This window comes from Euleptes europaea, chromosome 13 (assembly GCF_029931775.1).
Source record: "Euleptes europaea isolate rEulEur1 chromosome 13, rEulEur1.hap1, whole genome shotgun sequence".
Taxonomy (NCBI): Eukaryota; Metazoa; Chordata; class Lepidosauria; order Squamata; family Sphaerodactylidae; genus Euleptes; species Euleptes europaea.
The window spans coordinates 62,132,177-62,148,813 of NC_079324.1; the positions used below are offsets into that span (position 1 = coordinate 62,132,177).

The 16,637-nt window shown below is 46.0% G+C and overlaps 1 protein-coding gene across 1 annotated transcript in view; it reads left to right on the plus strand.

Annotated features, from left to right (window-relative positions):
* The window catches only part of CUX2 (cut like homeobox 2), a 187,008-nt gene that overhangs the window by 110,990 nt on the left and 59,381 nt on the right, over positions 1-16,637 (plus strand). Inside the window, exon 3 of the mRNA XM_056859406.1 lies at positions 1,179-1,226. Within this exon, the coding sequence (XP_056715384.1) occupies positions 1,191-1,226 (36 nt within the window). The 5' untranslated portion in view covers positions 1,179-1,190. The remainder of the gene's footprint in view (positions 1-1,178; positions 1,227-16,637) is intronic.

A 16,637-nucleotide genomic window follows, 5' to 3' on the forward strand; every position in this document is an offset into this window, starting at 1 on the left:
GGATCAGATGAGTATGCCTATTATATTAGGTGCTGTGGAACACAGGCAGGACAATGCTGCTGCAGTCGTCTTGTTTGTGTGCTTCCTAGAGGCACCTGGGTGGCTGCTGTGTGAACAGACTGCTGGACTTGATGGACCTTGGTCTGATCCAGCAAGGCCTTTCTTATGTTCTTACGACTCGGTGGATCTCAAGGGCTGCCTCTTCTGATAAGAACTTGATTGTTCATGATGGTTATCATTAGAGACCTTTCTCTTGGCTCCTCTGACAACAGAAGTGAGGTAGGTCATGGCCACAGATGAATCCTTTCCACTGTGGTGGCACATCACTCTAATACTGTCCCCCACAATTTCTGTCTCTTGCCATCTTTTGGTTGGTTTTCTTTTTGCTGTTGCCCATTTTCAATCCTCGTGAGACCCTGGGAAGCCCCTGTCACAGATCTGATGAACTCAACCTTGTATCTCTTACATTTTTGTTGGGCCCATCCTCCAAGGAACTCGCATCGGTATGGTTCTCGCCTTCTCCATTTTATCTTTATCTCCCTCACAGGGTTGTTGTTAATGGAATTATGCAAGAAATAGAATTATGTAAGTACAAGTATAATGCAGGGAGAGCAAGATAAAACCATACTGCAACAGATACTACAGTTTAGTAGTATAGTCCACAGGATGTGAAATGGTATAGTATAGCCCATTCTCATCAGATCTTGGAAGGTAAGCTGGGCTGGTTCTTGGATGAGCGACCACCAAGGAGGACTCTGCAGAGGAAGGCAATGGCAGACCACTTCTGCTTCTCACTTGCCTTGAAAGCCCCTTGCTGGGGTCGCCATAAGTTGGCTGTGACTTGACGGCACTTTACACACAGTATAGCCATGAACACATGAATTTGCCTTATACTGAATCAGACCCTTGGTCCATCTAAGTCAGTATTGTCTACTCAGACTGGCAGCGGCTCTCCAGGGTCTCAGGCAGAGGTCTTTCCCAGCACCTACTGCCTGGTCCCTTTAACTGGAGATGCTGGAGATTGAACCTGGGACCTTCCGTATGCCAAGTAGATGCTCTACCACTGAGCCACAGACCCGGTCCCTCCAGCGAAACATCTTCCTAAATAATTCTGTTATAATGCAGTCCTTTTTCTGTATAAAAATGCCCTCAACATTTCCCCCCATTTTCTCTTTCAGGAAGTCCGAGAGATGGTGGCGCCTGTTTTAAAAAGCTTCCAGGCAGAGGTAAGAAACCATCTGTGCCCCGGGTACTCTTTGGCCCTTGTGGTGGCAACTATAAACAGCTCTGGGAACCCGCACAAGGTGTGGGGAGCCCGAGATTGGCAAAATGTACAGGACCAAAGGACAAAGTTTGTTCCAGGTTTTAGCATCGTCTCTGACTTTTGAGTTAGTCTATGCTATAGGCATCGCTCTGTAAGAATGCCAGAAGCCCTCTGCTGAACCAGATCGAAGTCCCTTCTAATTCAGCATCCCCTTTCTAACAGTAACCCGCTCGGTGTGCCCTGGTGACTGTATACAAGGTGACTGTATGGAGGGACCGGCCTTTCCCTAAGGTGTCCCTCTAGCACCTGGGACTCGTGTGTAGACTGCATTTGTATATGGAGGTTCCATTTAGCTATCATTGCTTACAGCTAGTGGTAAGTCTATCCTCCTGATGACTCTCGGTCAGAGAACCCTGAAATGTCATTCTGCAAAGAATGATCGGTCCAGTAATCCTCAGTGCCTTTATATGATTACAAGGCCCAGGTTTCTTTAGGGGCAGGAAGGAGTGCTCTTCAATCCATGTCAAACTATTAATTTCATAGCAAGCTTGAGTCCCTAGCAGGCCAGCAGCTTGACAGGTACTAGGACAGCATTTAGAAGCCTATCTTTTTGTAGTTAAAGGATCCCAGTCATTTGACATCTTGGAGTGTTTCATTTTCAGAAGTGGGAGGGGGGTTGCATATTACAGGGGAGGGGCTGTGGCTCGGTGGTAGAGCATCTGCTTGGCATGCAGAAGGTCCCAGGTTCAATCCCCGACATCTCCAGTTAAAGGGACCAGGCAGGTAGGTGATGTGAAAGACCTCAGCCTGACACCCTGGAGAGCCGCTGCCAGTCTGAGCAGACAATACTGACTTTGATGGACCAAGGGTCTGATTCAGTATAAGGCAGCTTCACGTGTTCATTAATGTTGGGGAGGGGCTGTGGCTAAGTGGTAGAGTCTCTGCTTGGCATGCAGAAGGTCCCAGGTTCAATCCCCGGCATCTCTAGTTATGGGGGACTAGGCAGGTAGGTGATGTGAAAGACCTCAGCCTGAGATCCTGGAGAGCTGCTGCCAGTCTGAGCAGACAATACTGAGTTTGATGGACCAAGGGTTTGATTCAGTATAAGGCAGTTTCATGTGTGTTCATGTAGAAAACTAGCATGTTGGGGTGGAGGATTCAGACTAGACTTTTCTCTGATATACTATTTTTTCTATGAGTGGTTGTTGTTTGGGGGGATAATGAAACATGCTGTTGTGTTAAACATGCAGTAGTTTGGTCCAGGGATCATATTTAGTATGTGAATCCGCTGGTTATATAAACCAGCCCTTAGCAAAGGGGGGACTTGGTCTCCAGATAGGCTGGGATTTTCTGCTGTCGGAAATCCCAAATGGCTTGCATTTATTACTCAGTGGAACCGTTCGTACCATCCTTTTAAAGAGATACCTTTGCACCAACCAAAGACAACTTTCTGTGGATTTTGGCACCAAAAAAATTGACGTGGGGCTGAGATCTTCTGGACTTAAGCATGTCTCCAGCTTGGTGTAGTAGTTAAGAGCGGTGGCTTGGAGTGGTGGATTCTGATCTGGAGAACTGGATTTGTTTCCCCACTCCTACACACAAAGCCAGCTGAGTGACCTTGGGCTAGTCACAGCTCTCTTAGAGCTCCATCAGTCCCATCTACCTCACAGGGTGTCTGTTGTGGGGAGGGGAAGGGAAGGTGATTGTAAGCCAGTTTGAGTCGCCCTTAAGTGGTAGAGAAAGTCGGCATATAAAAACCAATTCTTCCTCTTCTTAAGGAGTCTTGGTTGATCCTGGGGATTGTGATGGGACAGGGAGAGAAGATAAAATATGTGAAGAACACAGTAGTTCAACTAGAAAGTAAAGGGTTCAGAGTACAGTCGGAGAGCAGTTTGGTTTGTATCTGAGTAAGGAAGTGCTGAAAAGGAGGAGCCGCTCCCAACAGGGGCAGGTGTATAGGACCAGGTGTCACCTGACCGCTGGCAGAGCTGGTGGCAGCAATACCACTTCCGGCCATCCACGGTGGTGGTGCTGTAAGAGAGCAGACCAGCAGGTCCTCCCTCTGGCCAGCTCCAGTAGTCGTGCAACGTCCTCCTGTGTGCATTCTGCTCCCATAGTCCCGGGTCTGAGATTCCTGATCAACACAAAAACGTTGTCGTGCTGTCCCTAATTCTGCAGTTTGTTGTGAACATGGGAATGCCAGGGCACATGTAGAAGAAGAAGAGTTGGTTTTTATACCCCGATCTTCTCTACCTTTAAGGAGTCCTAAACTGGCTTACAATTGCCTTCCTCCCCCTCCCCACAACAGACACCTTGTGAGGCAGGTGGGGCTGAGAGAGTTCAGAGAGAACTGTGACTAGTCCAAGGTCACCCAACAGGCTTCATGTGTGGGAGCGGGGAAACCAACCCGGTTCACCAGTTAAGAGTCCACCACTCGTGTGGAGGAGCAGGGAATCAAACCCGGTTCTCCAGATTAGAGTCCACCGCTCTTAACCACTACACCATGCTACACTATGTAGTAGATTGAAAGGGTACATCCATGCCACAGGAAGAAGCCAGTTCTGTATGCACATGGGGATCTCCTTGTGTCAAAATATGTGTACAAGAGGAATGTGCATGCCACACATTGCACATGGCTGTCTTGTTTGGGGCAAATCCATATTTTCTTTCCCTCTGCAAATCCTCATACTTCCAAGTTCAGACAGACTGTGTTTGTTCCGTTCTTTGGTTCTGTCTATCGAAGCTGGTTTTGTTTTTTGAGTTCTGAGCGAGGATACAACATCCGTGCTGGCTTTAAACAGAGCTGTGGCGCTGAGAGATTTAAATCCTTCCGGGGTGGGGTGCGGGAGCAGGCATGGGAGAAATATCACACTTGGGAATGTTCCTAAAATGATCGTTCTTTTCGTTTTTCAGTGGGGGGGGGAGAGAGGAGGAGGTGTTTTGCCTTTTGCGCCGCTTCTAACATGCTTAGAATGAAACCCCCAGAGAGGTGCCAGCACTCGGCAACAACACATTAGAGTCTGTCATCTTGCGAGCTTTGCGTTACTTTTAAAATCTGTCTCTTTGGAACGACATAACGGCATAAGGAAAATATTAAAGTAAACAATAACTGGATTTACACAAATGCGAGCTGATTTCCATATTTTTCATCACTTCATTTTATTACCCGGTTTTTACTGATATGCTTATTTATTTATAGGGCAATCCGGTATTGATTCATTCCGAAATGCTCGGCGTAAACACATAAAAGAGAATGATAACAATTGGAATATATTTCCAGAGTTTTTAAATACTGCCTCTTTCACAATAGACGTCATTAGACCCTGTGGGAGAGGATGAGGGATGTGCTACGAGAGGGAACTGCCCGCAGTTGGTGATGTGGAATGGCAGGGGAGAGAGCCATGACCCCGCAGTCCAGATTGCAACTCTTTCACAACAGCTGTGGGATTGGGAGCATTAAGTCTTGAGAGGGCCCAGCAGTGAATCCAGGTTTGGAGTGTCAGCTTTAAATGGAACCACCTACCGGAAGGTCTGCATCTCCATTCATGAGCCCCCTTGACAAATAAGAGTCGACCAACATGTGCCGTTGATTGTGGCTCCTGTCCACCCCCTGAAGTCTAAAAGACAGAGGAGGAGGAGAAGAAGAGTTGTTTTTTATATGCCAACTTTGTCTACCACTTAAGGAAGAATCAAACCAGCTTACAATCACCTTCCCTTCCCCACAACAAACACCCTATGAGGTTGGTGGGGCTGAGAGAGCTCTGACAGAGCTGCGAGTAGCCCAAGGTCACCCAGCTGGCTTCATGTGGAGGAGTGGGGAAACCAACCTGGTTCACCAGATTAGAGTTCACTGCTCATGTGGAGGAGTGGGGAAACCAACCCGATTCACCAGATTAGAGTCTGCCGCTCATGTGGAGGAGTGGGGAATCAAACCCAGTTCTCCAGATCAGAGTCCACCGCTCTTAACCACTACACCATGCTGGCTCTCTTTTGGTGACAGCTCCAGCCCTCTGGAATGCTCTTCCAGATAAGGTGAGGTCATCGGATCCTCCTTTAACCTGTCATAAAAGGGTGCAGGAGATTTCTTTTCATGGGAGTGTTTAATGCCCCCTGCTGAGTTCTTCCTGTGGGCTAATGTGGTTGCTGCTGCTGGAGTTTTGTCGTGATTGTACTGAAGGTTGCATTGTTGGTTTGATTGTGAACTGGTGAACTGCACTGAACTTGGGAATGGCAGGAGATAAATGGCTAAATGAATAGGCCCCTGGGGTCAGTGGGATTCTTCTGGTACCTGAAGGGTATCTCAAATACATCTTTGACTCACAACTAGTGGAATATCCCCCCCCCCATTCAACTGTAAACCAGTTGCCTGAAACCCAAAAGTATTGCCTATCTTCAGGGCAGTGCAGGGGGGGAGGGGGGCCCTGACAACATCATGACCAAGCCCTTGAGCTTTCGGCTTGCTGGGCCACTCAGGGAACCCGTGTAAACCTGTACTGCTGTTTGTTCACCTGTGGTGCAGGTGGAAAAGCAAGCCAGATTTTGCCTTCCTAGTTTGCATGGAAGCTTGTTAGAACTGAGGAATGCAACTGTGCATGTGACATCATCAGTACCAGACGAGGGAGGGGCTGTGGGTCAGTGGTAGAGCATTTGCTTGGCGCGTAGAAGGTTCCGGGTTCAATCCCTGGCATCTCCAGTTAAGAAGATCAGGAAGCTGGTGATGTGATAGACCTCAGCCTGAGACCCTGGAGAGCTGTTGCCAGTCTGAGCAGACAATACTGACCTTGATGGACCAAGGGTCAGATTCAGTATAAGGCAGCATCATTTTGATATGTTAAGCAAGTCTTTATATATGACTTAATATTTGGAAGGAGGGAGTAAATGGGTGGGAAATAACAGGCGGGGCTGGCTGTAGGAATTTGGTTCATCTTGGGCAAAAGACACCCCACTCCCATGTGCAGGGTGATTCTTTGACGGGCAAGGAATGGATGGTACAAAACTGGAATACCCTTATACTACAATGTAACCTAAATAAGAATAGACCGCATAAGTCAAGAAGGTGCAATATCTATCTATCTATCTATCTATCTATCTGTACCTAAATCATAAAATAAGTGATTTGATCCACCAGGATGGACACAACAGTGATATGATGCTGTCTGTATGGGGATGAATTTATAAGAATATTATTTTAGAGAACTGGAAAAGCCTAGCTCAATTTGAGCAATGCGAAACTGCTCTTGAATGAGGCTGCCTGGCCGTCCTCTTCTTTGAAGATTCTCCTTTGGAAAGATATTGTCTTCTGTATAAGTTACCTGCAGAGATAAGGAAAGAAACACAAGCTTCAAGACATATGGTCAACTGTATTTCTACTCACCTTTTCCTGTGATGTATTCGTTTTTCACATCTCCTGCAAAAGATAAAGAAAATGCTATGGGTTAGTCTAAAGACTTCCATGGAATATGTTGTGTGGTTGTTCATTACTCTGTTTATGTATGGTTGTTCAATACTGTGTCTGAGAATACATGTAATTGTTATATATTTTATGGTTTAGGTACTACTGGATAGACAGACATTGCACCTTCTTGACTTATGCTTTCTATTCTTATCTAGGCAAGGAATGACTGGCATTGGGAAACCAGTCAAGGGCATAACCTGAAAAGTTCCACAGCACCCTTTCAGTTGGGGGGGGGACTTTTCAAGGTACCCTCTATGGAAGGGGACCCCTCTCTTCCCTTATGTTCTAATTCATAGTCCTGGTGGTGGAGAAAGGGATACAGTGCATCTTCGTGGGGGAAGCCGATAAGAGCGAGAGAAGCAGCCGCTTTCCTTTTGGTAACCTGATTAAATAAATAAAACCCAGCTTTAATTTTCTGTCGCAGCGAAGACAAAAGGCTTCCTGTGATGGGTGCGGAACGGCGACAGCTTGAAATGGCCAAAGTTTGTGAGTCTCCTTGCTCGCGGAGAAAAGAGCAAAGCCAGAACCCCGCTAATTACAAAAGTTGCTTTATGAAAGATAATTCAAAGCAATAATTTAGCAAACATAATCAAGTAGCACAGATGGGGATTTCTGATGAATAGTTTGCAACATGCAATTAGCAGCTCTTGCAGTTACATATCATTAACCCTCAGAGCACAAAAATTATTTTCTCATTATTAGATGAAAAGGTAAAATTAAGCTGACTAGACAGTTAAGGAACAAACTACAATTAATTGCCTTCATTTATTACAGTCATTATTTGAAACTTTATTTTTTTTCCCTCCTGGTTTTTCTTCTTCCTTCTTTTCCTTCTGTTGGTTGGATGAAAAAAATTTAAATTAAAAGTTTGGGTACATCTGTAGTGAAGGTGAATTTTTTTGTGTGGCTTGACGTTTGTCTTGGGGATGGACGGCGTTTGCCATAATGGACAGGGTGCCTTAGCGGTACTCCCGGTGAGTCACGGGAACCAAGCATTGGGGCCTTTTGAGGTGACTAAACCATTGCTGCAAACATATGGGCTATAAGATTGAAGACTGCCATGACACTGAATGGAAAGTCATAGCTAGTTCCTTACAGTGTGGTGTAGTGGTTAAGAGTGGTGGTTTGGAGTGGTGGACTCTAATCTGGAGAAACAGGTTTGATTCCCCACTCCTCCTCATGAGCAGTGGACGTTAATCTGGTGAACTGGGTTGGTTTCCCCCCTTTTACACATGAAGCCACCTGGGTGACCCTGGGCTAGTCACAGCTCTCTTAGAGTTCTCTCAGCCCCACCTACCTCACTGGGTGTCTGTTGTGGGGAGGGGAGGGGAAGGTGATTGTAAGCCGGTTTGATTCTTCCTTAAGTGGTAGAGAAAGTCGGCGTATAAAGGCCAACTCTTCTTCTTTTTACTTTCAGGGTGAGCACAGTTTACTCCGGGCTACATAGGTTGTATAGCAGTTTGAATCTATTGAGTTGGATTCTGGCTCAGTCTTGCCAGTTTGAACCACTGGGCCAGGCACCAATCCTGTCCCTCTCTGCCATGCTGGTAGTGGTTAGAGAGCTAGACATGTCCTGGGGAAACCCAGGTTGAAATCCCCACCTGCCATGAAGCTCACTGGCTGACCATGAGCCAGGCAGGATCTCTCAGCCTTGTGGGAAGGGAGAATCATATATGCTGCCCTGCAACTCAATGGAGGAAGGGAAAGATAAAAATCAGTAAGTAATAATAAACAATTTCAGAAGGTAGCTATGTTGGTTTGCGGCAGAAGAGTAGAAGAGTCCAGTAATACCTTGGCGACCAACAAGATTTTTAGGTATAAGCTGTCGAGAGTCAAAGCTCCCGTCATCAATACAAGTCAGAATGGGGATCTCTGAGTCCTAGTCATCTTCCAATATTATATATGCTATCAACAATGTCCTTTCGCTCTCTACTTCAGACAAACAGGTCAGTCCCTATGCAAAAAAATAAATGGACACAAATCCAACATTAAAAACCACAACATTCAAAACTAGTGGGAGAATATTTCAATATTCCAGGTCATTCAATTTCTGACCTAAGAGTGGCAATCCTCAAACAGAGAAGCTTCAAGAGGAGATAACAATGTGAGCTTGCTGTGAGCTTTCTGAACTTGAGTTCATTCACAAGTTCAAAACTATGGATTCCCCCCCACTCAAGGCTGAATAAGAACATAGGATTCTTATCTCACTAAAGATGCTAATTTTCTGCCCCCAAACATTTCACCTCTGTTCTAATCAAGCTTTCCATGGCATGGAGGTAAATAGCATCACCTGGACGGTAATACCTCCTTAAATATGAATGTGGAATTGTGTATGAGTGGTGTAGGTTTTGGACACTGATTATTGCAAGGGTCAAACATAAGGTCCTGCATTCTTAAAAATACTTTCTCCGTGTAAAAAGGGGAATTCTACAACCTGTACAAACTTATACCACTTTCTTTTAATTTGCATAGTTTTATTTGGCTTTTGCTATTGACAAGTGAGGTAAACCGACGTATTAAGGCACTAATACAGTTCCTCATGCATTGTTAATCATAAGGGCTAGCAGCTTGCCTTTTTAAACATGACAGCTGAGATTATTGGGAAGTGGAATTCTGCATGTGTTCCAATCGAAACAGAGCCTGTGCGCAAGTCTAATTATGTACCCTTGAAGTCCTGGGTCCTGAAGGGTTGCTCAGGATTTAATCCCTCTCTGTGGAGATGAGATGGGGCTGAACCTTGGTGCTTTTCTGGGGTCTCTTTCGACTGAGCTGCACAACCCTTTTCATCCCTGGGTTCCCAGCTGCCCGCTAAGGGCGGACCATCTCCTGACGATTCCTGCCCCTGCCTGCCGACACTCAGCTGATCAGCGGGCAGAAGCAGGCCCAACCGAAAGGGGGGGTGCCATCAGTTTCCTTGCGTGATGATGTCACTTCCGGCGCGATGCGGAAGCACCGGAATCGCACCAGGGGGACACTTCCCCTCAAACTGTACGGAAACCATAGAGTTTCCAGGGCAAATGCTAGCACTTCCCCCCAAGTCCTGTGATGTGACAGGTTTAGGTGGATCAGGTTTAGGACCAAGAGGAAGCAGATAAGAGCCAGGGTGGTGTAGTGGTTAGAGTTGCCAGACTAGGATCTGCGAGACCCAGGTTTGAATCCCCACTTTTTCACGGGAGCTCGCTGGGTGATCTTGGGCCTGCCACTTATTCTCAGCCTCACCTACCTCACAGGGTTACTGTGAGGATAAAATGGAGGAGAGATGAACGACGTAAGCCGCTTTGGGTCCCTTTTGGCGAAAAAGGCGGGCTAGAAATGAATTGATTAAATTATTAATTAAAGCTGCAGCATTCTTACTAGTACTGTGAGTTCACAAATGGGAAGATGTTGAGATCTGGCTGTCTTTAAAGAAGTGATACACTGGAACAGTCTTGCTAAGCAATTCATTTACTCCGGGGGTGGGTGGGTAAAAAATGGAATGTAAATTGTAAAAAATGGAATGTAAATTGTTCTCATAAAAGACTTTTTAATCTGCTGCAAGTTTCTTCTTCTCTTCCTTCCCTTTCTTCAACTTGGGTTCTACCAAATGAAGCTCTCTTTCTCTCCCCCCCACTTTTTGCATCTTTCCTTGAAGCAACCAAACATTTCAGAAAGCAAGAAAGAAAACAGCACATCTCCAGTCTGACCTTCCTGGGCCATCCATCCAAAACCAATCACCTCCTCTCAGCTCTTTGACTTCAGATGGGGCATCGGTGTGGGCAGGTCGGCAGTATTGGTGGATGCATGGATTGCTAGAGGAGTTGTGTTTTTTTTTTTTTTAAATAAGCCCTATCAGAATTGTCCAATTGTTTTGAAAGAACAATTTGGGTACTAGAGTTATTGTTTTAAAATATATTTCCTCATAATAACACAACAAGAGCCCTGCTGGGTTCCTCCAGTCAAGCATACCGTTTTCCACTGAGGCTGCCAAACCAGATGCCACCTGGAAGGCCCTTAAGCCTGGCATGACATCGTTAGGTCCCCCTGGCTGCCCCCCAACCCCATCCAAGAAGATGGGTATTCAGGGCCCCTGGCAAAGTACACTCTGGCTCTCAAGGCTTGTGCTCCAATAAACTCATTAGTCTTTAAGGTGTCAGAAGAATCCTGGTTATTTCTGCAGTGGCAGAATTGTATTTAGAAGAATACTGTCCCAGAACACGGAGATTCCATTTAGCTATTGTGGATAACCATCTCATTTGCTGTTTCTGAGCTGCTGATTAGTGAAATAAACTCTTCTTTTCTGGATTAAAATTTGAGGCATTCTGAAATCAAGCCTTTTGGGTTCCAAGATAGAATAATAGAATCATAGAATTGGAAGGGACCACCAGGGTCATCTAGTCCAACCCACTGCACAATGCAGGAATTTCACAACTACCTCCCCCACACATTCCCAGTGACCCCTACTCTATGCCCAGAAGATGGCCAAGATGCCCTCCCTCTCATGAACAGCCTAAGGTCATATAATCAGCATTGCTGACAGATGGCCATCTAGCCTCTGCTTAAAAACCTCCAGGGAGGGAGCGCTCACCACCTCCCGAGGAAGCCTGTTCCACTGAGGAACCGCTCTAACTGTTAGAAAATTCTTCCTAATGTCTAGACGGAAACTTTTTTGATTTAATTTCAACCCGTTGGTTCTGGTCCGACCTTCTGGGGCAACAGAAAACAACTCTGCACCATCCTCTATATGACAGCCCTTCAAGTACTTGAAGATGGTTATCATATCTCCTCTCAGTCTCCTTCTCTTCAGATCTTAGCTTCAGAGGGGTAGCCATGCTGATCTGCAGTAGAACAGCTAGATTTGAGTCCAGCAGCCCCAGACGAAGGGAGCTGGGACTCTCAAAAGCTTATATCCCAAAGAGCTTAACTGCTACTATGAAAAAACAGACAGGCTCCGCAAGGTCTCCATTTAAGAAAAGCAGGATGGCCTTTTCTTTCCTGTTATCTCTCCTGGCTAATTTCCCCTGCTGCTTAGGTTGCTACAGGAAATTAGTGGAGTGAGATAAAGAGAGAGAGAGAGAGAGAGACAAATCCAGGGTCCAACAGAGCCACCTCTTCTCTCAGCAGGACGTGAAGAGAAGGCCCTTCAGACTCTCCTTGTGCTCAGACTGCTCCTGGGTGCTGCCCAAATGCCTGTCCGAGTTGAGCTGCTTTTCAGACAGGGAATGTCACATCTAGCCAGGCTATTAGTAAGCCTATGGTAGGATATCACCTACCCCTAGAGGATCGCAAAACTCCCAGCACGTTTCTGCACAAATGACTGATATGGACTTCATGTCTTTACTAGAAGGAGACAGGTGGGTCCAGGACACACACAGACACAACAGGCAGCCTCTTTAAAAAGAGACAAGACCAGTCTAGCACCTTGCATTCTCCTTCCCTGTTTCATCCCCATAACAACCCTGTAAGGTGGATCAAGCTGATGGGGATTCTGAGTGGGGATTTCAGCCTAAGTCCACTCAGTCATAGCTGCGGTGTCCTGGCTGTGCCACTCCAGGCAGAGGCCGCCTTGGTTGAGTGCCCATGATATTAGCGTCCTCTGGCTTTTGGTACCCAAGAACCCCAGGCAGAACTTCATTACTCTTGTCAGGAAGTCTTACAACATAACTCAGGGCTATCAGCATTGGCCATCTTTGATTCAGCAGTGGCGTCTTGGCGAAGTAAATTATTTAAAGCCCCCTCCCTTCCCCCCCTTCCCCTCTGTTAAGCAGTCCTTCACTGCAGATCTTTGGTATCGCTCTTATTAGGAATAACAGCATCTAAAGGATAATATTGATTTCGTTTTTAGGGGAGAAGAGTCTTGAATAAACAGTCTTCTCTTTAGTTAGAATTCTTGTGCTTTAGTTTCAGATTATTGATCTTTTTAATATGAATTGAGGTTGGCTTGTGGGTTTTTTTCTGGGCTTTTTTGCTTTGTTTTAGTGTTGGCCTCGTGGAAATGTTGTTTCTTACTTGGAATGTAAAAACTCAGATCTTGCAGTGCAGTCCTCAGGAGAGTGGCTCCGGTATAAGGCCATTGAAATGAGTTGCAGATGGTTTATCAGAGTCGTAGGATGAGATAATAGCTTCCAGCAGAGGAGCAAGGGATGGAAGGCTTCCTTCTTTCCTTTGGAGGGCTTCCTCCATGGGAGTATTGAGTGCGTTTGCTGCTTCTGGAGATGGTTCTTACTTTGGGGAAAGTCTATGGCTCAGTGGTAGAGCATCTGCTTGGCATGCAGAAGGTCCCAGCTCCCAGGTACAATCCCCAGCATCTCCAGTTAAAGGGGACTAGGCAAGTAGGGGATGTGAAAGACCCTCTGCCTGAGACCCTGGAGAGCTACTGCCGGTCTGAGTAGACAATACTGACTTTGATGGACCAGGGGTCTGATTCAGTATAGGAAGCTTCATGTATTACTTACTATCCTCCAAGACAGAGGGTGCTTTCACACATGCCGAATAATGCACTTTCAATCCACGTTCAATGCACTTTGCAGATGGGTTTTACCGTGTGATATGGCAAAATCCATTGAAAGTGGATTGAAAGTGCATTATTCAGCATGTGTGAAAGTGCCCAGAATCCTGGGCCCCATTTTGCTACCTTAGCAATAGGCATTTGACTTTGAACTTTGCTACTATAGAAGGAACGATCACTTATAGATGAAGACCAACAGTAGCATTATCATTGGAATAACTGCAGTAGCTGTGTACGTTGAACTAAAGAGAACTAAGAATTGGCACAAGATTTTCCTCCTCCTTCCCAGTAAATTTTTGTGGGATCTGTAGGTAGCAGGATGCTTATTCAAGTTCAGGCTTCTGACTCGACTCTCGTTTTTTTAATGGCAATTTGAATTAAAACGTAATTGTCATCAGACTGGTGGTTTGAAAGACTGGCGTGAGCTTGCGGCTGATTCCAGATCTCCTTCAGTTGCAATTAGACCTGGAGACGATTATACTTTTTATCTGTTTGTGTTTAACCAAGCCTTGATCGGGGGGGGGGGGCAGCGTATCAACAAAGAGATAAAGACAGAGCGAAAAAGAACGCAACCCTTTTTACCCGTCAATTACAATAATATTTTTGCTTCCAAATGTTTTTTTTTAAGTTGGCTTGATAAGGTATAATCATAGCACAGGGGCCAGCCTGACAGTAGTAATTAATTAGGCCATTATGCATTCTACGGTGATAATTGCTTTGCTGGAAAGTCACCAGCCATGAAAAGGACCCAGCACAGAAATGTAATTCATCAATCTTGAGTCGTTGCTGTGCACAGTTGTGTTTTCTCACCTTGAGTTGGTGCACATGGTGGAAAGGCACACACACACAAAAGTTAATGATACATCAGTGTATAAAAGTGAGAGGCTGAGGACTCACCCGCTTTCTTCACAGGGGGTTGAGAGAGCAGAATATGTACAGTTCATTATCTCAAACGGACTACATCATGAGTGGATTGGGGAGGGGTGCTGATATTCAGCCCCGTGGCTTATGGCTCATAACAAAGGCTGGGGTTGGAGCCTGAACCAGTTTTCAGGCCAGCCAGAGAACCTTTAAAGTGTTGTAAAGGAGAAGAAGAACAAGAAGCAGAGAGGAGGAGGAGGTGATGGTGGTGGTGGTGGGTTTTATATGACTTGCCCAAGGTCACCCAGCAGGCTTTGTGTGTAGGATCAGGGAAACTAACCTGATTCACCAGATAAGCCTCCCCTGCTCATGTGGAGGAGTGGGGAATCAAACCCGGTTCTCCAGAACAGAATCCACTGCTCCAAACCACTGCTCTTAACCACTACACCACGCTGGCTCTCAAGCAGAAAGCCTGACTTGAATGTTGTATGCTTGATGGCTATTTCTTCAGAGAATCTCCCTTTTTATTTGTTTTTATTTATTTACATTATTTATAGCCTGCCTTTCTCACTGAAGGCAGACAAAGTCAGTGGATCAGACCTCAAATAAGCAATATAATAGGACTAGATTTACAGAAAACTGAAATCTGAAAAAAGCATAAAGAGTTAGACATGAGATGTTGCGCAATGCGGAAAATGGTTATCAGTGGTTGTGGAAAGGGCCATCAAGCCGCAGAGGACTAATAGTGACCCCGTAGGGTTTTCAAGGCAAGAGACAAACAGAGGTGGTTTGCCATTGTGCCTACCCCGGGGTAGCAACCCCGACCCTGCTTAGTTTCCGTGATCTGGTGAGATTGGGCTAGGCTGGGCCGTCAGGTCAGGGCAAAAATGGTATTACATAGGTATAAACGGTATAGTGAGAGCAGGATAAAGCAAATAGCAGATAGATAACACATACTAAATTTTGTTTATTTATTAACTATGTTTATACACTGCCTTTGTTGTTGGGACCCAAAATGGGTTACACAGTTTAAGTCAGTGCAGTCAATAGATTGAGACCTCGAAGAAGAAGAGTTGGTTTTTATATGCCGACTTTCTGTACCTTTTAAGGAGAATCAAACCAGCTTACAATCTCTTTCCCTTCCTCTCCCCTCGCAACAGACACCCTGTGAGGGAGGTGGGGCTGAGAGAGTTCAAAGAGGACTGTGACTAGCCCAAGGTCACCCAGCAGGCTTCATGCGGAGGAGTGGGGAAACCAACCCAGTTCACCAGATTAGAGTTCGCCACTCATGTGGAGGAGTGGGGAATCAAACTCGGTTCTCCAGATCAGAGTCCACTGCTCATAACCATTACACCATGCTGTAGCAGGACTTGGCATTAGCCCCTATCCAACAGTGATAGTTTGATAACCACAAAATGAAATGGAGTGGAGTGGGAGTCTCACTTGCATGGGGGGGAGCGCTCTCTTTTTCTCATTCCTAAATGACAACCAGTTTACCATATTCGATATAAGCGAATGGGGGTGGAAAGTGCCACTGAGTTATATCCAATTTACAGTGACCCTGTAGGGTTTTTGCGGCAAGAGATGTTCAGAGGTGGTTTGCCATTGCCTGCCTCTGCGTAGCAACCCTGGACTTCCTTAGTGTTTTCCCATTCAAATATTCACCAAGACTGACTCTGCTTAGCTTCCAAGATTAGGCTAGCCTGGGCCATTTGAGGAGGGGCTGTGGCTCAGTGGAAGAGCATCTGCTTGGCACGCAAAAGGTCCCAGGTTCAATCCCCGGTATCTCCAGTTCAAAGGACTGGGCAAGTAGGTGATGTGAATGACCCCTGCCTGAGACCCTGGAGAGCTGCTGCCGGTCTGAGTAGACAATAATGACTTTGGTGGACCCAAGGGTCTGATTCAGTATAAGGCAGCTTCATGTGTGTTCATGTGTTCATTCAGGACAGGGCAATATAAGCAAATAGAACAGTAAAACTGACTACATCGGGAAAGCAGCATGGTAGTCAATTTCATTCCTAAGAGGTCAGGATGTACATTTTCCCAGTGAGGTGTGTGTGTATTTTTTTTAAAAAGGTTCTATGGTGTACGCAGTGGCAGCTACAACCTGAAATGGGCTTCGTTGGGCAACCAAGACGTGCACACTGGCTTTTCAGAAGTGGCAGCAAAGCCCGACTTGAGGACAGTTGTCTAGCGAACTCCTCGCCTGGCTTCCAAGCTACCTGCCCCCGAGATGCTGCTGACCCATGTGCCGAAGTGAAGTCAGTGTAGATTTCCAACCAGCAACAGAGCTGGAGGGGCCCCCGTTGGCTGGAGAAAAGCTCAGATGTGAAAGCAAGCTTTTGGTTCATTAATCACTGAATGCCAGATTACGGCTGCACGGTGACATTTAGCGTCATCTTTTCTTTCTTTCTTTTTTACAAGAGTCAGGTAGGAACTCAGGTACAATACCAGTCTGTAATCTATCTGGTCACATTGCAGAAAATGTAACATTTAGTTCCAGCAACTGAAGTGGAAACTGTCAGCCTAAGGGAGCCAGGAAGGCAGGCAGCCATGTGACCCTGTTAGAGCCG